The 23,923-nt window shown below is 37.5% G+C and overlaps 1 protein-coding gene across 1 annotated transcript; it reads left to right on the top strand.

The window, feature by feature from the left end:
* The first annotated feature begins 6,307 nt into the window (after window positions 1-6,307).
* LOC148197384 (histone-lysine N-methyltransferase, H3 lysine-9 specific SUVH1-like) lies at window positions 6,308-10,718 on the top strand. The gene is given in 4 exon segments (XM_088093135.1): window positions 6,308-6,440; window positions 6,930-7,782; window positions 7,785-9,153; window positions 10,309-10,718. Coding segments are annotated over 2 exon segments (2,127 nt in total). The 5' UTR covers window positions 6,308-6,440; window positions 6,930-6,965; the 3' UTR covers window positions 9,095-9,153; window positions 10,309-10,718.
* The last annotated feature ends 13,205 nt before the right edge of the window (window positions 10,719-23,923 follow it).

Here is a 23,923-nt window from a genome sequence, read left to right as displayed (position 1 = left end):
TTAAGAGATAGAAAAACATTATGTAAATGTTTTCTTTGGGCCTTTTGTCTGGCGTTTCCTTACAAGCAGCACAATTGCCTATGAAAAAATAAACATAGCATCTGACTTCGTACCCTAAAGGCGACACGCCTACGTAAAAGTCAATGTTTAGAGTAATGGATCTTTTTCAAAGACATCTATATAAAGAGGATTGCATGAAAAAGAAGAAAACAAGAATTGAACATTAAGATTTATTGCTTGCTTACGCATTGTTGTTTCTCTCTCTCAAGCTCATGTCGTCTAGACATTGTCTTTGAAAAAGAAACATTTTTTTACAAGTTTTCATATATTCTTTGTACTGAATTTGTATCATTTCTAAGAGACTAGTCATCTGCTCTTATATTTTAAAAGCACTTTGTTGTTTTGGATATTCAAAAGTGAATTCAAAGACTTATTTGTTTAACTCAGTGAAATTAAACAGTTTAGTCAATTGGACTAGTGTATAACTAGAATTGGTGAAACTCGTCTAACCAATTAGGTTCGGTTTTAAACCAAGAATATTAAACTCAGTGGTAATTTTTGAAAGATTAGTGGAACCCATTAGGAGTGAATTTGTATAAATATAAGTGTTCCTTCTGTTTTCGTTTTAAAAGCTTTCTCAACGCTCTTGAAAACCTTTAAATGCTCAACACTTTATGCAAATTGTCTAACCCTTGTAAAAGTGTCTAACACTTATTTTTGAAAAAGTTTTAAACTTTATTCAAACCCACTCTCTAGAGTTTACTTGTGTTTTAAAAATGGTTGAAGCCCATTTAATCAACATACAACAAAGTCCACGATTAAGGGATAAGGATGAGTTTCAACTAAAGAAGCCCTCTCAATTGGGTAACAACATTCGACTTACATGAGTGTCATGTACTCGGTCTTCGATGTACCGAACTACCAAGTCCAAACCCCTTTGCAATTATTTAATGTTTGGGGAGTTTATGTATTGTATGTGTACCGACCACCATTGCCCAATCACTTTAGGTCGACAACCTTTGTTGATCACCTTTGATTAAACTTTGTGCAGATCACCCATGGTTGACCATCTTGACCAAAGGACATGATCGATTGGTTACATAATGAAGGTCAGATTAACATGAACGATAATCACAAATCAACCTATTACTATTGATTAAGGTATGATCGGGTCGTGATTAGGCTGACCAAAAGGTATGGCTTTCAAATAGATGCATAACACATGCATCATCATAACTAATGCTTTTTCACTTAGTCACCTATTGACTTTAGCTTTGAAGTATCTTTTACAAGTACCATATGAGAAGTTTGGATGCACGGGCGACTCCTCAAACCGAACAACCCTTGGATTTGTAAGCGGCTAGTTGGAGACCAACTAGTTGACATGAAGACCGCTTGGTGTCTAGCTAGTTGACGTGAAGACTTTCCCGACTCATCCTAAAACAATTATTTTATTATTTAAAATGTTAGACTATAAAAAGAATTTTTATTAATCAAGTTTTATTTTATAAAATATATTATCTTCCTATAACTTTTTTCTAAAACTTCTCTCTATCATCTCTCTTTATCTTTAAAGACGAGAAACAATAGAAAGATGCTTGTCGAGAGCTCTATACATCAAAGCGATAAGAGTTTAAAATAAAGTAAATTCACTTTTTCTTCTTTTTTAGTTAGTTTAGTGTTTTAAGTGTATGTGATTCTTAGTACATGCATGTGACACAAAATAAATTAATGTAAATCTCTATTTATTTGTGATCATGAAGATGAGGTCATATCTCTAAGTAGTTTTTTTTATGTGTAGTTATAACATCTTTTGAGAACCAAAGCTAATAGGAGTGACTTTTTGAGTTAGGAGTTGTGCTCTCTAGGTAATGAAAGTTAGTAATAAATTTTATAAATATTTATGCTAGTTTGGGATGGTTTGTTATGTTTAGTATTAATGAATTAATATGGTTAATTGGTCTATGACTTTGGTTGATCGAGATTTAAATCTATGAGGGATAGGAAATTTATGATCTTAGTTGAAGTTGTTATTAATTTGTAATATGCATGTGATTTATGATTGTTGATTTACCTATGCCATATCATTTTGGTCAAGTTGGTCTATCTAAGGCACTTTATATTAATATATATTATTATTGAATCGAGGAACATGTAAAAGTGATTAAAGGGACCAAATGTCTATTAGATATACTTATTGGGTTTTTGGTTTTATACAAACTCGATGGAAAAGTAAGTCACTTGTTGGGCGAGCAAGTCACTCATTGGATAAAAATAAAAATTTCCAAATCTAGTGAGTTTAGATAGCTTCACTCACTAGGAAAGGCAAGACTTGTTGGATAAGTTTGGTGAAACTAACTCCTCATGGTTTTGTTTGTTGGGCGAGTGAACACCTCGTTAGAATGACTTCTGAAAATTTCTATGAACTAGATGACTTGGTTACTAGGTGAGCCTGGTTCTCACTAGGGGAATTTAAGGAGATTTACCTCTAGTGCTTTATTCATTGGGAACTTTGTTTTTCGCTGGATGAGAATTTTAAAATTAAAAAATGTAGAATAAGTTAATATCTCAATGAATGAGCATACCTTTAGGGGGTCTCGCTTAGGGAGTAAAAAATTTGCTAAGTGAGTTTGAGTTTGAGTAAGTGACAAACTTAGAATCACTAGGAGAATCCTTGGTTGAGTGAGAAAAAAGAGCTAAGAATATAAGATATGATTTAAGTAGGTTTTTATGTACAAGGTAGAGTAATGATCTTTTTATGCTACAAATCTATTGAGTTATAGTTGTTTTATCTTATGTGCGAATATAATGTATGAAAATGGTAATTTCTAAAAGAATTTGTAGTATTGTATAATGTGGATGTATGTATTTGAATATGAATTTCGACAAAAACATCCTAATTCTATAATTTTGTTTCATTAAGATAATAAAATAAAATTTTTATAAATAAAAAAGTTATAAAAGAGAAATGTTTAATAAAGATAAGAAAATGGTGAAATATATTGTTTAGTAATTTTCTAGTGTTATTTTCTCATTTTTTTTCTTTTCTACAAACTCTCCACTGTTAGCTTTTTAGTTGTATAGATTTATTGAAAATAAAAAAATAACTATAGAAGTAATTATAAAAATAGAATGTTTTCCTCTATTACTGAAGAATTAAAGTATTAAAAAATGGAAAGTGATTTTGAAAAAGTTGTGCTTTTTATAATAAAATTAAATATCAATATATATTATATATATATATATATATATATATATATATTAATTACGAATTAATAGATTAGTGGTTAAAGAAAATAATGCAACTTTTATATATTTTTAATTAATTTTATAATAAAGTAAAAAAGTAACATTTTTTTCTATTATCAAATTTGTTTAAAGTTTTCATTTTAATTGAAGAAAATATTTATCTTTTTTTAATATGATTTTAATATGATTTTAAATAATTGTTATATTTCTTTCAATTTTTCCATTTCAAATAATTTTAATAAGTTATTTATTATATTTATCTGTTTAAATAATTTTTAGAATATGATAAAAAATAAAAGTAAGAATATAATTAAAAAAACATGTCATCTTATTAGAATTCACAAAAAAATATAATTAAGAAAAACAAAAACTAGCAAAGAGAATATTTTAAAGTCTATACCGCTTCGTTTAGTTTGTCAATCGACAGTCCGACAGTCGACACAGAATCCACTACCAATTAAATTACATAAATATCTTTTTCTTTTTTCTCGAAGATGATTACTACCGACAAAAGCGGGATTGGAGCGCTCAAACTGATTGGTTGACGTTAACTTCTTGTTAGGGCCGATGATGTTGGAACTCTGAGTTGCTAAAAGAATGGAGATTCCTGTTTTAGAATGTTTGTAATAATTTTACTGAGATTGATCGCATTGTGGAGTTTTTCTAAAAAGCTTGTTTTTTTTCTATTTTATTGTTTTTTTTTTACTTCTCTTCTTTTACTATTCAACTTTATCCAATATTTTATTGATTAATATTTTTTATTTTATTTTTAATATTGTTGTGATTATTATATATGGTATCGCATTTATTATCAAATGCTTTTAATATTTTAGACTCGCACTATTTTATTAACTTGATACACCTAGTTGTTTACTTCTTTCTATTTAATTAACTATGTCAAATTTTAAACATTTAGTTATATAAAATATATTTAATTAAAAAAAAGTTCAAACAAATTATAATATCATTTACAATAAATCCTGTGAGAATATATTTGAGACTTGCCATTTTATAAAGAAATATAAATAAATATCATATACAACTAAATGTTAGGTTACACTTTATTAAGTACACTCATGCACATATTTTAAGTCAATTATATTTGTTTTTTCAATATTGTTATGTTTGGACAGGTATTTTGTCTTTTCAAAAGCAGACAAATTGTTCTAACGATTTTAATAACAAATAATCTATTTTAGTAATATAAAACTATTCAAGTTATATATATATATATATATATATATATATATATATATATATATATAATACAAAATAAGATAGCATAAACATATGTCCATAGAGTCTCTGGTACAAATTGTGTTCTTGGAAGAAATGAAAAAGAAAAAAAAAGAAGAAAGTTTGAAGAGGAAAAAAAAGTTATAGATAAAAGGAAAGGCAAGGAGAATTAGAATAAGAAAAAAAAAATCTGAACCTACAGATCTTACACATAAATAATTCAATTAATTTTAACATTACAGTGATCATAACTAAGTTGAGTTCTATTAGATAAGATTGGAAAAGAGAGCCTATATTCAATGTTAAGACATTAATAAATAACTGCTATATAGGAAAAAATAATTCATGTTGGTTGAAAACTTATTTATTATTGTTATACTGTTTTCTCCTGAAGTATCATATCTTTTATTGAACTTAATTTATGATTATGCAATGAAATAAATTCAAGTTTCATATTATCATAAAATATATATTTCATATGGGATGTTTTAATATTTATATTAAATGCTACCTACTATAAAAAATATCATTTAGTTTAAACAATTAATACACCATATAAACATTTAATATACTTCCATGTAACCATAACATATTATTTATGTTAAAGATGGTGGACTTTTACAACAATTGTTTTAAAAGTCATGTCCATTATGATTTATTAATAATGTAAATTTATTCACATTAAAAAATTGAATTTATATATATCTACTTTTTAAATATATATAAAAAATATAAAGATTAGTATTCTCAACTTCTTTCAGTCCTTTTAAAAGAAAAAAATTTGTCTCCAAAAGAAATTGGATGGTTCACTCTTAAAAACCAAATTGGTAGAATAGAATGTAATCAACTTTGAGAAAAGTTCTAAATACCTTATTTTCAATTGAATTTCTTATAAATTTATTTGTGAGTAAAACTATATGCGATCTGATTAATATAATGCAAAGTAGAGATTTAATGGAATGATCTATATGTAGGGAATAAAATATGTAAATTTCTCTTCATATTAATTTGGACTGATATTTTTTACATACGGAACACATGACATTAACATTGTATAACTATGTTTTAGTATCATAATAAATAATATTAAAGTAATACATAATTAATTCAAATACTTTCACTCAAAATAATGGAAATAAAAACCTACAAATTGTTTATTCATTCAGTTAAATATTAATTTGAATTTTTCTAGATTTTGATGTAACATGTAAATTTGTTTATAAACTATAGTTTGGATTTATAGTTAATTTATATTAAAGAGGTGAGGAGTGAAGTATTTAATTTATATTTATAGAAAGAAATGTATATTTAAGATAAGTTTTGTAAGAGTTATAGTTAATATATATCTTTTACTTTTTCTTCATCATTTTACATTTAGTAACAGAAATTCATTCTTAAGTATATTTGTTTTTTTTATTAAAATACAAATTTGTTTCATAGAAGATAGTTTGAATACAATACATAAAAGTTCCATAAATGAGAAGTCAAGGCATGGACAAAGAATGATAAATGTTTAATAAAGAAAACCAAAACACCTAGGGATATTTTGTAGTAACCTCTTGTATCAATTTCTCATTTTTCCTTCTCCTACGAATCCTCCACACCGTTAGCTCATCAGCTGTCTAAATCTGACCCGTTCATTTCTCAACTCTTTATTCAACCTTCTGCTTCACCCAAAAGGTCACCGTGGAAGCTTCATTTAGGATAATCACATTTCAAAATTCACTTTCCTCAAATGTCCAACCACATGTCACCACGTCAGCATAGTGATCTACAAAAAGCACCTCATCCTGTTCTCACCAGCACCTGATCATTTCTGGACCAAATAAAGACAGAAGACAGAAAATTCGCCTTCTCTTTCTCTCTCTAAAACAAAAACTATACCAAAGGAGCTTTGGCTGGGGAACTTTCATGGACTGACTAGAGCTCAGTTTAATCTGCAAATCCCATTTCAGGTTTGCCTCAGTTTCACTTTTGTAGCTGAAAGATTCAATTTTGTTATCCAGTGTAGGAGTCCTCACCCTGGATTTGATTTTTCTACCATTTTTGAAACCCTAGGATCTGATCTGAATTAGGATATAAAGCTTGTATTTTTGTTTCTCTGTTGCCCTTTTCATGTTCTTTTCGTCCGTTCAAGGTGGTGGTTTTGCATGTCTTTTTTGTCGTTAGTTTTGTGCTAGGTTTTTGTTTTTTTTTTACAAATCTGAATGATAACAGGTAGAAAGTTTTATGGTTCTATTTTTTTTCCCGGCTAGTGACTCCGAATTTTATTGCATTTTGTTACAGGAACTGTGTTGTTTATCCCTGTGTAATCTCCAAGGGTTGCATGTTTGATCCCTTGTAGTGTGATCTTTTGTACTTATTTTTGTTATTCTAGCATTTCATTGTTTTTTCTGTGCACTGAGATTGTTGGGTGCTAAGCATTTGGCAAGGTTGCTTTGTAGACGATAGATTGTTTGTACTGCTTCAAATTTGTGCCAATGGAACACCATTTTGGTCAAGACGCTGCTCCTGCATCTGGGTCCTTTGATAAGACTAGGGTTTTGAACGTGAAGCCATTAAGAACGCTTGTTCCTGTGTTCCCTTCACCATCTAATCCTGCTTCATCTTCAGCTCCCCAAGGGGGTGCTCCATTTGTCTGTGTTTCACCTTCTGGTCCTTTCCCTTCTGGGGTTGCACCCTTCTATCCATTCTTCATCTCCCCGGAGTCCCAGAGGCTCTCAGAGCAGAATGCACAAACCCCCACTGGTCAACGTATGCCTGCTACTCCTGCTGCTCCTATATCGACTGCAATTCCAATTAATTCATTCAGGACGCCAACTGGAGCTACTAATGGTGATTTGGGCACATCGAGGAGGAGTACCCGAAGTCGGGGACAGGTCGCACAGGAAGATGGCTACAGTAATGCTGTGATAGAGGAAGTTGAGGCAGATGCAACAACTGCGGCTAAAAGATCAAAGCGCAAGTTGCAGAACAAGATAAAGGGACCGCCGAGTGTTGGTTCTGGGGATGTTGATCCAGATGCAGTGGCTGCTGATATTCTCAAGTCACTTAACCCATTGGTTTTTAATGTACTAAATCAACCCGAAGGTAGCAGGGACTCAGTTGCATATACACTCATGATATATGAAGTAATGCGAAGGAAGCTTGGACAAATTGAGGATTCAAATAGGGCTGCTAACGCTGTAGCAAAACGACCAGACTTGAGGGCAGGTGCAATTATGATGAATAAAGGTATTCGGACCAACAGCAAGAAACATATTGGACTTGTGTCTGGTGTTGAGATTGGGGATATTTTCTTTTCAGATTTGAATTATGCTTAGTGGGTTTACATTCACCTTCTATGGCTGGAATTGATTACATCGGTACCAAAACCAGTCAAGAGGAAGAGCCCTTAGCTGTAAGTATTGTCTCATCTGGAGGGTATGAAGATGATGTGGAGGATGGGGATGTGCTGATTTACAGTGGCCAAGGTGGGGTTAACCGTGACAAGGGAGCAAGTGATCAAAAGCTTGAAAGGGGTAATCTTGCTTTGGATAACAGTGCTCATAGAGGTAACGAAGTGAGGGTAATTAGGGGTTTGAAGGATTTGTATCATCCAACGGGGAAGGTATATGTCTATGATGGTCTTTACAAGATTCAAGATTCCTGGGTGGACAAATCAAAATCTGGTTTCAATGTGTTCAAGTATAAATTAGGCAGGTTGCCTGGACAGCCTCCAGCATATATGATTTGGAAATCCATTCAACAATGGACTGAGAAATCTGCTCCAAGAGCTGGGGTTATATTGCCTGATCTTACTTCTGGGGCCGAAAAAGTACCTGTTTGTCTTGTGAATGATGTTGATGCCGAGAAGGGCCCTGCATATTTCACTTACCACCCAAATCTTAAGAATTTGAGGCCAACTGCTCCGCTGGAATCCTCTATTGGATGTTCTTGTATTGGTGGATGCCAACCTAACAATTCTAACTGTCCTTGTGTTCAAAAGAATGGTGGCTATCTACCATATTCTTCAGCTTCATTAATTGCAGACCTAAAATCTGTTATATATGAGTGTGGTCCTTCTTGTCAATGTCCTCCTAATTGCCGAAACAGGATTTCTCAAAGTGGCTTGAAGTTTCGTTTGGAGGTTTATAAAACCAAGAATAAAGGATGGGCTCTTAGATCATGGGATGCTATTCGAGCAGGATCTTTCATATGTGAGTATGCTGGGGAAGTCATAGACAGTGCCAGAGTGGAGGAGGAGCTTGGTGGTGACAATCTTGATGATTACATTTTTGATTCTACTCGCATTTATCAACAACTGGAAGTTTTTCCAGGTGACACTGAAGCTCCAAAAATCCCATCCCCCCTATATATATCCGCAATTAATGAAGGGAATGTTGCTCGGTTTATGAATCACAGCTGCTCTCCAAATGTATTATGGCGTCCAGTCATACATGAAAATAAGAATTTTTCAGATCTCCACATTGCTTTCTATGCAATTAGACATATCCCTCCTATGATGGAGTTAACTTTTGATTATGGGACGGTTCTTCCTCTCAAGGCAGGTCATAGTAAAAAGAAATGCTTATGTGAATCTGTGAAATGCAGGGGTTACTTTTGTTAATTATTTGTCCTATGAGTTTTGGATGAAGAGGCCTCTGAATGAATGTACTGAAGGATAAGGTTAGTCTACAACTATTCAAAACACTTTGTTATAAACTAAATAATTTTTCTTCTTATCTCGCACTTTTGGGCATAAGTGATTAAGCTTTTGTATTGGTGATTTATTAAATTATGGCATCAGGAAGTTTGTGACCTCTAGTTTTCTATTTTCTTGCCCCTCTGCATTTCTAATTGTAATATTGAAACGAAAGATTAGGTGTTTTGAAATTTTGAAATTTTGAGATAAATTCACGGTTAATTTTGAAAGGGTTAAAATAAGTTTTTTGGTACTTACAAAAATTGTCTATATTGAAATTGACACCTCTAATTTTTTGTTAGTGTTTTTGATGTCCGACATTTCATAAATATGCAAAGTTTCCAACAGGAACTTTATTACTCTTGAATTAACTGTGTTGACATAATCTTGTAAGATATTTGAAGGAATGTTGGCCTGTGACGTTAATTTAAAAGTAACAGAATACATATATCAGGATCAAATTCACATATTTATTGAAGAGTATCAAAATCAGAGTTTTTTGGAGGTACCAATTTTAATATGGACCAATTTTGGAGGTACAAAAGCTTAGTTTACCCATATTTAAAATATTTTTGCTGTTGCATGCAAGACTATGCTTGTGCAGTTTTGTTTTTAAACTAATTATATTGTTATTTCTGTTTTTTACTATAATTGAAATATATTTTCCTCCCTTTTGTTCATCCCTGAATCCTGATGCCACTTGATTATTTTCAATAAAAGAAAAGGTTTAAATCTTTTCCCTACCAAAACATACAGAGAAAAATAGTAAAGGGTCTTGTAAAATGGTTATAATATATTTTCAAACGATGATTTTCCTGAAAGTTTACTTTGACTTAAATTTGCTAGCAATAGAAATCCTTTTTCAAATCCAGATTGCTGAATCCAGGTGTAGAAGCTGTGCTACCATGTTCATGAATTCATTTTTCCTTAAGCAAAAGTTGTTGAAAGATGCATGAATGTTTTTTATAACTAGCATGTATACTTGAAATCCGATATTTGACCATCCCTTGGCAATGATGAATCAATTATTACTTACTGATTTATATTGATTGAGTAAAGGACTAACTGACAATGTATTTGTTCTCTAAGCTAAAAAGTGTTTCTTACATTCTTAACTAATATTTAACTTGTCCTTTCAGGTGTATAATTTCTGTCTTTGTGGCGTAGAAATAGCATAAATGTAGAACGTGATTTATGATATTGCATCATGTTTCTCAGCTGTAGCTGTAAGACCAGACAGCAGGATGGAACTATTTAGAAAGATGTTAGCAGACAAACTTTTCTTTTTGGCAAACCTAGTAAATTATCACTTGAAAGATCAAGTTGCCTATTTACTGATGTGGGTAAGTTAAGTTGTAAAAGTTAACTGTAGACACATTTTGTGTAGACTGTTTCTTTTTTCTGCTGTTAGATACATTTTTTTTTCCTCATGGATGGATTTTGACTAGGGCTGTTAGTAGTCCACATTTTGAACTAGATCCGTAGAATTGGATATTTAAGTTTATTACCATCATTTCCAAAAATCATCCTAATTTTCTATTATTTTGCATTTTTTTGCTTGTTGATGATCCAATCCTACAAATATTCGTTAGGTTAAACTTGCTAGTATAGCCCTTGTTTGATGGTTCTGAAAATTTGCTCTTTTTGATGTTGGAAATGAAACTACAGAAAAAGGAGATTTGAATGCTTAGTAGAAATCTAAATTTAAAAAGAATTTTGAAGGGCATTGCATCTCTATAATAAAAGGTCTTATTTTGAGATGTTATATTACTTTTTGCTGAGTCTTAGTCACATATGATAGAGAATCTCATTAAAGTGAATATTTGTTGTCAATTTGATTTTTATTTGGTTTTTGAAGTAAGATCTTGTGAAAAGATCCTATAAATCAAGTAATATTATTTTTGTTAAGTGGGAATATGAAGTTTTGAAAAAAAAAATGTTTTCTCATTTGATTTAATTTTAGAAAATATTTTCAAGAAATAATGTTTCTGGGAATGATATTTGGTCAAGTCCATATAATCATTTATGCATGTAGAGTGGAACTATAGTAATTTTTTTCCGGTTAAAATGAAAATTTTACTGCATAAAACGTATGGTTATTTTTAATAAATTATTTATTATGATTAAGAATGAACGATTTCAGAAAGTAAGACATTGCTTTTTAATTTTTAGGAAACAGTATACGTAGTTTTAGGAATATTTCGTACAACTTAAATAAATTTTATTGTTTTTTAAAATCGTAATTTTCAGGAACTGTGGCCGGATCACTGTTTTCTTGCATGACTTAATTTTTCTTGCAATAAGGAGAATGTTCTTGAGTACTATCCTTTCTTTTTATCGAGTTGTACCTATGTCTTTTAGAAAAAAAATGTGAAATTTTCATTAGTTTTAGAATTCTTTGAATTTGATGTTCAGAAAAGCTATTTTGGTATGATATTATTTCTGATAAAAAATTGATTGTCTAAAGAATAAATATAAAGAGTGAATAATCTAGTAATTAATAATATTTTAAGTCAAAAAATTTAAGTTCTTAAGTTTTGGACTTGTCTTTTTAGTTATAGTTTAAGGTTTTATATAATATATCAAGCCAAAAAAATCCAATCTTCTAAATCATAAGAATATGTTAATAAAATAAAAATTTCCTAAGAGCCTTGGGTTATATTTTCAGAACTCTCTAATAAGTTCAAATAGACGATACTTGTATTTGGAATGGTTCATGGTAAATTTATCTTTACTCTCTCCACCACCACCAACCGCTCTCTACATTACCCCATATCTAATTTGTCCTTCTATAAAACGGATATCAACATCCGTTTCACCTTCAATGGATGTTGACATCCATGAATGGAAGTTGACATCCGTTTACATATTTTATATTTTAGTTTATTATTTTTATTTAAAAAAAAAGATGTGCCGTTTAATAGATTTTTAAAAAGTATTTTATTTATTATTTAAATAATAATATATAAATTAAATTAATAATATTTATTTTATTAAATAAAATAAAATTAATTTATAAATAATTAAGTAATAATTTTGAAAAAATTAAATATTATTTATATATTAATTTAAAATGTAAAAAATTAAAAAACTAAACTAAAAAAAAAAACTAATTCAACGGATGTCGTCACATCCGTTTCCTTTTAGTAGATTTATAACAAATTTTTTAATTATTATTTAAATAATAATACATATATTAAAATTAATAATAATTATTTTATTAAATAAAATAAAATTAATTCATAAATAATTAAGTAATAATTTTAAAATAATTAAATAATATTTATATATTTTTAAAATAAAAAATAAAAAAACTAAAAACAAAAAAAAATCAACGGATGTCGCCACATCCGGATGTGGCACATCCGTTTTAATATATCTATAAAAAATATTTTAATTATTATTTAAATAATAATACATAAATTAAATTAATAATAATTATTTTATTAAATAAAATAAAATTATTTTATAAATAATTAAGTAATAATTTTAAAAAAATTAAATAATATTTATATATTAATTTAAAATACAATAAATTAAAAAACTAAAAATTAAAAAAAAAAGAAACTCAACGGATGTGGCACATTCGTTGAAGAATTTTTTCTTCAACGGATGTTGACATCCGTTGAAGAAAAGAGGTGAGATGTAGGATATTTTAAAATATAAAGATAATTTTGGAATTTAAAAAAAATGTGGTGGTGCAGGGAGCAAAGTGGGATGGTGTAGGGAGTAACACTCTTTATCTATCTTCGAATTCGAGTTCACGATTATTATTGAACTATTCATTCCAAACTTTCAAAATGAATTATAATAACTTATAATTGGATCACATGTAGTTTTCAAATTCGAATTCACAATTATTGAAATTATTTATTCCAAACTTTCAAAATGACTTTTAATAACTTATAATAGGATCACATGCCAACACTGTCACAAGTCATCACTGCACCTGCTCGAACTTGAACTTGGGGGCTAGCGAACTAGCCGTTGACGTGAGTGAACTAATAGACGACTACTATCGATCCTCAACCAGCTTGTGTCCTGTCAGCCATTAAACCTAAATATAGCATGATAGACGACCAGTTGGGCCGTTACAGGAGATTTAGTAGTAGTATGATTATATTATGGTTGGGCTAAGATTAGTAGATGAAGGCATGCTTTCCAAAAGGTAACCCTAAAATAAGAAAATACAAGTTATATAGAAGTAAAATGTGACACAGTTGGTTATAATTCCTTATTATGTATTGATGATTATAGATTCCATTCTTAGGTGCATAATACATGTTTTATTTCTTTTATTAATTTGTATTATGTAAAAATGTGGTGTGTGTCACTAGATACTAGATATTGTGTTCACCAAGTCTAACATGCAAAATAAGGCAATTTAGAAAAAAAATAAATTGAAATATTTACTTAGAGATCACTCAAAATTAAAATATATTTTATTTTTATTTTATGGGTTTTTACATAGAAACCTTAAACACGAGAAAAAGAGTTAAAAAAGTGAGTGTATTGTGAGAAAAAAATAATGTTCATGTTGAAGTTTCGTGAGAGCTCAAGAGTAGTAACATGTCATTTTCTGATCAAGGAAAGGTAATAATAAAACTAAGGTAAAGAGAGTTATCCTTATTGTTTGTTTTGTATGATTCTAAATGCATAGATTAATTTGTTGTGATATTTGTAAGAAGAACTATTTTTGGTTTGTTCCATGTGTACGTTAATTGGTTTAGTTGTATCATGTCCATGTTGTATTATTGTCTAGATTATCTTTATTGTTGTTGCTTGGCCTTATTTGTTCCTCTCTTGTCCATGCTGTGTTTGAGTTGTGGTGTGTGTGGTGTAGGAGAAAATTATGCTTGTGTGATAGCCACTGTGTTGATGATGGTTGTCGCCTTTCAGATTCAATTTTGGGGTTCATGATGCATTATTTTGTCCATGTTGGTTTCTGATTCTCAATTATTATGCTGACCATTATTTCTACAATGCATGCTTTTGTTTCACGTTGATTTTCTTTATAAATAAGTATGTTGTTTATTATTTTCTTTTGAAGTGCATGCTTGGTTCCATGTTGATTGTTCCTTCTATGTTTACTGTGGTCCAAAATTTTGCATGGTACATATTTTCTTTTCTATTTCACGTTAATCACTTCTTCTATTAAGCGTGTTGTTCAATTTTCTTCCAGACTAGGTTGTTTCTAGGTTTTGGCGAGGTGTTTAGGTACGTACTTAGTTGGTAATTGTTGGTTAATGATGATTTTTTCTTTCAAACCGGGTTGTTCACCTAGGCGGAGCTATTTATGCTTAGACTGTGTTGTTTTCCCTCGAAGTCGAGTTGTTTTCCCTGTAATTGCGCTGTTTTTCTTTAGCTGTGTTTTTTGCATGAGTCGAGTTGTTTACTCTTTGGCCATGCTATTTTGTCTCTTTTGATTTGTTTGAGTGCTGACTTGTATAGGTTCATATTATAGGCAAGTCGTTTTGTTTGTGTCTTAACGTGGATATGTTGTTTAAATATTAAGCATGTTGTTTGTTGTTGTTGTTTTGTTTGTGTGGATGCCATGGTGTTTTATACTATGTCATGTCATTTTTTGTATAATATCGTGTTGTTTAGGTGATGTTGTGGTGCTTTTATATGTTGTTAAGTTTTTCTTATTTGATATGAGTTGTTTATTATGTTGGCATGATGTTTTAGTGCTTTGTCGTGCTTTTCAATATGTTGCATGATGTTTTAGTGTTTTGTTGTGTTGTTTAAATAGGTTTCCATGTTGTTGTACCATGTGACTGTGTTGTCTTTTTGATATATGTCAGGTTAAGGTGTTTTACTAAGTTGGTTATTGCATGCCGAGTTGTTGATTGTCGGGAGCTGGGTTGTCCGGCCAAGCTATGTTGCTGATCGAGATAACTTGGACCTCGACCTTGAGATTTTAGAGCTCGACCTGTGTGTGTCAGTGCATGTGGGCGTGCGCTTGGGCGTGTGTGTGTTTGCGTATCTGTGTGTGCATGTGCGTGTGTGTTGGTGCTTGTGTTGCGTTCGTGTTTTCTGTGCGCCCGTGTGTATGTGTGTTACGTTTGTGTGTTGTGTATGTGTGTGTGTGTGCATGTGTGCGTGTGCTTGTGCATTTTGCGTGCGTGCGTGTGTTGTGTGTGTGGGTGTGCGTGTTTATGTGTGTACGCGTGTGTTGTGTGCGAGTGTTGTTTGCGTGTGTGTGTGTTGTGTTTGTGTATCTGAGTGTGTGTGTGTCTCTGTATGTGTGTGCCTGTGTGTGCGTGTGTGTGTGTATGTGACGTGTGCGCGTGCGTATGTGTGTGTGTGCGTATGTGTGTGTGTGTTGTGTGTGTGTGTTGTGTGTGTGTGTTGTGTTCGTGTGTTGTGTGCGAACGTGTGTGTGTGTGTTGCGTTCATGTGTTGTGTGTGCTTCTGTGTATGTGCGTGTGCACGTGTGCGTTTTGCGTGTATGTGTGTGTGTGTTGTGTGTGTGTCTGTGCGTGTGTGCGCGCATGTGTGCGTGTGGGTGTGTGTGTGTTGTGTGCGTGTCTTGTGTATGTGTGTGTGTGTTCTGTTTCTGTGTCTGTGTATGTCTGTCTCTGTGTCTGAGTGTGTTGGTGTGTCTCTATGTGTGAGTCTGTGTGTGTGCGTGCGTCTGAATGTGTGTGTGTGTATATCTGTGTGTGTCTGTGTGTTTCAATCTCTGTGTGTGTGTGTGCGTGTGTCTGTGTGTGTGTATGTCATGTGTGCGCGCGCGCATGTGCGTATGCATGTGTGTGTGCGTATGTGCGCATTTGTGGGTGTGCGTATGTGTGTGTGCGTGTGCATGTGCGTGTGTGCGTGTGCATGTGTTGTGTTCGTGTGTTGTGTTCGCACATGTGTGTGTGTTGCGTTCGTGTGTTGTGTGTGCTTGTGTGTGCGTGCGTGTGTGTGTGTTGTGTGTCTTTGTGTGCGTGTGTGACGTGTGAGTATGCACGTATGCATGTTTTGGTGTGTGCGTGTGTGAGTTCTGTGCGTGCATGTGCGCATGCGCATCCATGTGCGTGTGTGTGCGTATGTGTCTGTGTGCTTGTGTGTGTGTGCGAGTGTTGTGTTCATGTGTGTGTGTGTGTGTGCGCGTCTGTTTGTGTCCATGTGGGTGTGTGCGTGTGCGTGTGTTGTGTTCGTGTGTTGTTTGCGTGTGTGTGTTAGTGTGTGTGTGCGTGTGCGTGTGCGTGTGTTGTGTGTGTATTGTGTGTGTGTGTGTGCGCGCGCGTGTGTGTGTGCTTATTCGCGTAAGCGTGTACGTGTTCATGTGGGCGTGTGCGCGGGTGATTGTGTGTGCGGTTGTGTGTTTGTGTGTGCCTATGCGCGTAAGCGTGTATGTGATCATGTGTGCGTGTGCATGTGTAAGTGCGTGTGGGGGTGAGTGTGCACGTGCGTGTGTGTGTTTGATGTGTGTGTCAGTGCATGTAGGCGTGCACGTGGGCGTGTGTGTGTTATCTTATGTGTGTGTGCATGTGCGTGTGTGTTGGTGAATGTGTTGCTTTCGTGTTTTCTATGCGCCCGTATGTGTGTGTGTGTTCGTGATAGGTTCGTGTGTTGTGTGTGCTTGTTTGTGTGTGTGTCCTTGTGTGCCTGTGCTTGTGCGTTTTGCGTGTGTGTGTTGTGTGTGTGGGTGTGCCCGTGTATGTGTTTGTGCGTGTGTTGTTTGCGTGTGTGTGTTGTGTTTGTGTGTCTTTGTGTGTGTGTTTATCTGTGTGTGTGTGTGTGTATGTCTGTGTGTGAGTGTGTGTGTGTGTATGTGATGTGTGTGCGTGTGCACGTGTATGTGTGTGCGTGGTGCATGTGCGTGTGTGCGTGTGCATGTGTTGTGTTCATGTGTTGTGTCCGCACGTGTGTGTGTGTATGTGTGTTGCGTTCGTGTGTTGTGTTTGCTCTTGTCTGTGTGTGCGCGTGCATTTTGCGTGTATTTGTGTGTGTGTGTTGTGTATTTGTGCGCGCATATGTGTGTGTGTGTGTGTGTGTGTGTGCGTGTGTTGTGTTCGTGTGGGTGTGTTAGTGTGTGTACGTGTGCGTGTGTTGTGTGTGTGTATTGTGTGCGTATGTCTGTGTATGCGTGCGTGTGTGTGTGTGCCTGTGCGCATAAGCGTGTACGTGTTCGTGTGGGCGTGTGCGTGTGTGAATGCGTGTGGGGTTTTGTGTGTGTGTGCCTGTGCGCGTAAGCGTGTATGTGATCATGTGTGCGTGTGCGTGTGTAAGTGTGTGTGGGGGTGAGTGTGCGCGTGAGCATGTGTGAGCGTGCGTGTGTTTGTTTAATTTGTGTGTCAGTGCATGTGGGCGTACGCGTGGGCGTGTGTGTGTTTGTTTATGAGTGTGTGTGAGTGTGTGTGTCAGTGCATGTGGGCGTACGCGTGGGCGTGTGTGTGTTTGTTTATGTGTGTGTGCATGTGTGTGTGTGTTGGTGCATGTGTTGCGTTCGTGTTTTCTGTGCGCCCGTGTGTGTGTGTGTGTGTTAGGTTAGTGTACTGTGTGTGCTTGTGTGTGTGTGTGTGCATGTGCGCGTGTGCTTGTGCGTTTTGCGTGTGTGCGTGTGTGTTGTGTTTGGGTGTGCGTGTGTATGTGTTTGTGCGTGTGTTGTGTGCGTGTGTTGTTTGTGTGTGTGTGTGTGTGTTGTGTTTGTGTGTGTGTGTGTGTCTCTGTGTTTAAGTGTGTACGTTTGTCTCTGTGTGTGTGTGTCTCCGTGTGTGTGTGTATGTGATGTGTGTGCGTACTCGTGTGTGTGTGTGCGTATGTGTGTGTGGTGCATGTGCGAGTGTGTGGTGCATGTGCGAATGTGCGTGTGCATGTGTTGTGTTCGTGTGTTGTGTACGCACATGTGTGTGTGTGTTGCGTTCGTGTGCTTGGGTGTGTGTGCGTGTGCATTTTGTGTGTATGCGTGTGTGTGTGTATTGTGTGTTGTGTGTGTGTGTGCGTGTGTTGTGTGCGTGGGGGTGTTCTGTTTCTGTGTCTTTGTATGTCTATCTCTATGTCTGAGTGTGTGAGTGTGTCTCTGTGTGTTAGTTTATGTGTGTGTGCGTCTTAATGTGTGTGTGCGTCTTAATGTGTGTGTGTGTGTGTGTGTTTGTGTGTGTCTGTGTGTTTGTGTGTGTCTGTGTGTGCGTGTGTATGTCATGTGTGCGCTTGCGCGTTTCTGTGTGTGCATATGTGTGTGCGGGTGCATGTGCGTGTGCATGTGTTGTATCCGCACGTGTGTGTATGTGTGTCGCGTTCGTGTGTTGTGTTTGCTTGTGTCTGTGTGTGCGTGTGCGCGTGTGCGTTTTGCATGTATGTGTGTGTGTTGTGTATTTGTGCGCGCGCATGTGTGTGTGTGTGTGTGTGCGTGTGCGTGTGTTGTGTTCGCGCCTTATTTGCGTGTGTGTGTTAGTATGTGTGCATGTGTTGTGTGTGTTAGTATGTGTGCATGTGTTGTGTGTATGTGTATTGTGTGCGTGTGTGTGTGTGCCTGTGCGCGTAAGCGTGTACGTGTTTGTGTGCAATTGCGTGTGCCGTTGTGTGTGTGTGTGCCTGTGCCCGTAAGCGTGTATGTGATCATGTGTGCGTGTGCGTGTGTAAGTGCGTGTTGGGGTGAGTGTGCGTGTGAGCATGTGTGAGCGTGCGTGTGTATGTTTAATGTGTGTGTTAGTGCATGTGGGCGTGCGCGTGGGCGTGTGTGTGTTTGCTTATGTGTGTGTGTGTTGGTCCATGTGTTGCGTTCGTGTTTTCTGTGCGCCCGTGTGTGTGTGTTAGGTTAGTCTGTTGTGTGTGCTTGTGTGTGTGTGTGTGTGTGCATGTGTGCATGTGCTTGTGTGTTTCGCGTGTGTGCGAGTGTGTGTTGTGTGTGTGGGTGTGCATGTGTATGTGTTTGTGTGTATGTTGTGTGTGTGTGTGTGTGTTGTGTTTGTGTGTCTTTGTGTGTGTGTCTCTGTGTCTGAGTGTGTTTGTTTGTCTCTCTGTGTGTGTGTCTGTGTATGTGTGTGTATGTGATGTGTGCGCGTGCGCGTGTGTGTGGTGCATGTGCGTGTGTGCGTGTGTGTGTGTGTGAATGTGTTGTGTTCGTGTGTTGTGTGCGCACATGTGTGTTTGTGTGTTGCGTTCGTGTGTTGTGTGTGCTTGTGTGTGTGTGCGTGTGCGCGTGTGCATTTTGCGTGTATGCGTGTGTGTGTGTTGTGTGTTGTGTTTTTGTGCGTGTGTGTGCGTGTTCGTGTGCGTATGTTGTGTACGGTGCGTGTCTTGTGTGCGTGTGTGTGTTATGTTTCTGTGTCTCTGTATGGTTGTCTCTGTGTCTGAGTGTGTGGGTGTGTCTCTGTGTGTCAGTCTGTGAGTCTGTGTGTCTGTGTGTTTGTGTTTGTGTGTGTGTGTGTGTCTGTGTGTGTGTCTATGTCATGTGTGCGCGTGCGCGTTTGTGTGTGTGCATATGTGTGTGCGTGTGCATGTGCGTTTGTGCGTGTGCATGTGTTGTGTCCGCACGTGTGTATGTGTGTGTTGCGTTCGTGTGTTGTGTTTGCTTGTGTCTGTGTGTGCGTGTGCGTTTTGCGTGTATGTGTGTGTGTGTGTTGTGTATTTGTGCGTGCGTGCGTGTGTGTGGGTGCGTGTGCGTGTGTTGTGTGCATGTGTTGTGTGCAGGTTTGTGTGTGTGACTATCTCTATGTGGGAGTGTGTGTATGTGTCTTTGTGTGTGAGTGTGTGGATGTGTCTTTGTCTGTGAGTGTGTGTGTGTGTGTGTGTGTGCGTGTTTGTATTTGTGTGTGTATGTGTGTGCATGTGCGCGTGTCCGTGTGAGTGTGTGGATGTGTGCGTGTGCGTTTGTGTGTCTGTGTCGTTGCATGTGTGTGTGTGAGTGTGTCTGTGTGTGTGTGGGTGTGTGTGTCTAGGTGTATGTGTGCGTGTGCGTGTGTGCATGCGTGTGTTGTGTCTGTGTGTGTGTGTGTATGCGTGTGTCGTGTGTTAAGTTTGTGTGTTGTGTGTGTGTCTGTACGTGTGTGCGTATACCTGAACGTGGGTTGTTGTGGTGGATCTGTGTTGCGGGTGTGTGCGTGTGTGTTTATATATGCGTGTGTTGTGTGCTGCTGTGTGTGTTGTGTTTGTGTGTCTATGTTGTAAGTGTGTGTGTGCGTGCGTATGTGTGTGTCTGTGTGTGAGTGGGTCTGTGTGTGTGTGTGTGTTTGTGTGTGTGTGTGTGGCTCTGTGTGTGGGTGTGGGTGTGTGTGTGTGTTTGTGGGTTTTGTGTCTGTGTGTGTGGTTGTGGGTCTATGTGTGTGTGTGTGTGTGTGTTTGTCTGTGTGTGTGTGTGAGTGTGAGTGGGTGCGTGTATGCATGATTGTGTGTGTTCGTGTGAGTATGAGTGGGTGCGTGTTTGCGAATGTGTTCACGCGCGTGTGTGGGTGTGCATGTGTGTGTGTTTGTGCGTGTGCGTGTGTTGTGTGCATGTATTGTGTGCAAGTGTGTGTGTGTCTATCTTTGTGTGGGAGTGTGTGTATGTGTCTTTGTGTGTGAGTGTGTGGATGTGTCTTTGTGTGTGAGTGTGTGTGTGTGTGTATGTGCGGGTTTGTATGTGTGTGCATGTGCGCGTGTCCGTGTGAGTGTATGGATGTGTGCGTGTGCGTTTTTCTGTTTGTGTCTATGTGTGTGTCTGTGTCTTTGCATGTGTGTGTGTGAGTGTGTCTATGTGTGTATGCGTTTGTGTGTGGGTGTATGTGTCTAGGTGTGTGTGTGTGTGTGTGCGTGTGCGAATGCGTGTGTTGTCTCTGTTTGTGTATGTGTGTGTCGTGTGCGTGTGTTAAGTTTGTGTGTTGTGTGTGTGTGTCTGTACATGTGTGCGTGTACCTGAACGTGTGTGTTTTGTGTGTATCTGCGGGTGTGTGCGTGTGCGTTTATGTGTGCGTGTGTGTGTTGTGTTTGTGTGTCTGTGTGTAAGTGTGTGTGTGTGTGCATATGTGTGTGAGTGGGTCTCTGTGTGTGTGTGTGTGTTTTTTTGTGTGTGAGAGTGTGAGTGGGTGCGTGTATGCGTGAGTATGTGTGTGTGTGAGTATGAGTGGGTGCGTGTTTGCGAATGTGTGCGCGCGCGAATGTATGTGTTTGGGTGTGTGCGTGTGTGCGTGTTTGTGCATGTGTGTGTTTTTCCTAGGTGTCTGTGTCTCTCTGTGTGTGTGTGTGTGTGTGCGTGTGTTGTGTTCGTGTGTTGTGTGTGTGTGCATGTACGTGTGCGTGTGTTGTGTGCGTGTCTGTGTGTGTGTCTGCGTGTGTGCGTGTGCGCATGTGTATGTTGTGTCTGTGTGTGTGTGTGTTTATCCGCGTGTGCATGTGAGTGTGTGCGTGTGTGTTTGTGTGTCTATGTGTGTGTCTTTGTTTGTGCGTGTGCACATGCATTTTTTGTGTCTGTGTATGTGTGTGGGTATGCATGTGTGCGTGTGGGTATGCATGTGTGCGTGTGCGTGTGTTAAGTTCGTGTGTTGTATGTGTCTGTGCGTGTCTGCGTGTACCTGTGCGTGTGTGTTGTGTGTGTGTGTGTGCATGTGCGTTTAGGTGTGCGTGTGTGTGTTGTGTGCGTGTGTCGTTGTGTGAGTGTGTGTGTTTGTGTCTGTGTTTGAGTGGGTCTAAGTGTGCGTGTGTGTGGGTGTATGTGTATGTGTGTTTGTGGGTTTTGTGTTTGTGTGTGTATGTGTTTGTGTGTGTGTGTGTGTGTGTGGGTGGGTGGGTGTGTGTGTTTCTGTTTGTGTGTGTGTGTGTGTGTTTGTTTGTCTGTGTGTGTGCGTGTGCGAGCGGTCGCGTGTATGCATGTGTGTTTGTGCGTGTGTTATTTCTGGGTGTGTGTGTCTTTGTGTGCGTCTATGTGTGGGTGTGTGTGTGTGTGCGTGTGTTGCGTTCGTGTGTTGTGTGTGTGTGCGTGTCTGTGGGTTTACGTGTACGTGTGCGTGTGTTGTGTATGTGTGTTGCGTGTGTGTGTGTGTTGTGTTAGTGTGTTTGTCTCTGTGTGTTAGTGTGTATGTGTATGTCTGTATGTCTGAATGTGTGTGTGTCTTTGTCTCTCTGTGCGTGTGCGTGTGCGTGTGTGTGTGTATGTGTGTGTGCGTGTGCGTGTGCGTGTGTGTGGTGTGTGTGCGCGTTGTGCGTGTTTTGCGTTCGTGTGTTGTCTGTGTGTGTGAGTGTGCGTGTGTGTGTGTGGACGCTTGTGATGTGTGCTCGTGTGCGTGTGTGCATACACGTCTGTTATGGTGTGTTGTGTATGTGGGTGTGTGTATGTGTGTGCGTGTATGCGTATGCGTGAGCTGAGTGTGGTTAGTGGCGTGTGTTTTGTTTGCGGTGTGTGTATGTGTGTGTGTGTGTGCGAGTATGCACGTGCGTCCGTGTGTGCGTCTGCATGTGCGTGTGTGTGTGTGGTGGGGTGTGTCTGTCTGTTATGTGTGCTTGAGGTGTGAGTGGGTTGCGTGTATGCGTGAGTGTGCGTGTCTGTTTTGGTGTGAGTATGAGTGGTGCAGTATGTGAATGTTGTGCGCGCGCGGTGTGTCAGTAAGGGTGTGTGCGTGGTGAGAGTGTTTGCATGTGTGTGTTATTTCTGGGTGTCTGTGTCTCTCTGTGCGCGTGTGTGTGTGGGTGTGTGCGTGTGCGTGTGTTGTGTTCTTGTGTGTGTGTTGTGTTGTTGCTTGTGTTGTGTGTGTGTTGTGTTTGTGTATGAGTGTTTTGTATGTGTCTTTATGTGTAGTATGTGTGTGTGTGTGTGTGTTTGTGTGTAAGTGTGTGTTTGTATGTGTGTGGGTGGGTGGGTATGTGTGTTTGTGTTTGTGTGTGTGTGTGTGTGTGTTTGTCTGTGTGTGTGTGAGTGTGAGAGGGTGCGTGTGTGCGTGTGTGTTTGTGCGTGTGTGTGTTATTTTTGGGTGTGTGTGTGTCTCTCTATGCTGTGTGTGGGTGTGTGTGTGGGTGTTCTGCGTTCTTGTGTTTTTTGTGTGTGTGTGTCTGTCGCTGTGCGTGTACGTGTGCGTGTGTTGTGCGTGTGTCTTTGGGTGTGCGTGTGTTGTGTGTGTGTGTTGTGTTAAGTTGTCTGTCTCTGTGTTTGAGTGTGTGTGTGTGTCTCTCTCTCTGTGTGAGTGCGTATGTGTATGTGTGTGTATGTGTCTGAATGTGTGTGTGTCTGTGTCACTTTGTGTGTATGCGTGCGCGTGTGTGTGTCTGTCTAACCGTGTGTGCATGTGCATGCGTGTGTGTATGCGTGTGTGTGTGTGTGCGTGTTTTGTGTTCGTTAGTTGTGTGTCTATGCATGTGTACGTGTGTGTGAGTGTGCGGGTGTGTGCATGTGTGGAAGCGTGTGTGCGTGCACGTGTGTTGTGTGTGTGTTTGTGTATGTTTGTGTGTGTGTGTGTGTGCGTATGCGTGAGTGTGTGTGTGTGAGTCTGCGTGTGTTGTGTGTGCTTGTGTGTAATGTGTGTGTGTGCAAGTATGAATGTGTGTGCTGTGTGCGTCTGCGTCTGCGTGTGTGTGTGTTTGTGGGTGTGTGTGTGGTGGGGTGTGTCTGTCTATGTGTGTGTGCTTGAGTGCGTGTGTTATGTTTTGTGTTGTGTGTGTGTATGTTTGTCTCTGTGTGTGTGTGTTTGAGCGTGTGACTTTGAGTGTGTGCATGTGTGTGTGTGCGTGTGTGTGTGTGTTGTGTGTGTGTGCGTGTGTGTGCACATGCGTGTGTGTGTGTGCTTGCTCATGTGCTTGTGTGCATGTGTGTTTATGCGTGCGTGTGTGCATGTGTGTGCATGTGTGTAGTTTGTG

Source organism: Vigna umbellata, chromosome 6 (assembly GCF_029865625.1).
Source record: "Vigna umbellata cultivar VRB3 chromosome 6, Vumbellata_1.0, whole genome shotgun sequence".
NCBI classification, from domain to species: domain Eukaryota; kingdom Viridiplantae; phylum Streptophyta; class Magnoliopsida; order Fabales; family Fabaceae; genus Vigna; species Vigna umbellata.
Note: the sequence above shows the minus strand (reverse complement) of the source record. Positions and strands in the feature narration are given on the sequence as shown.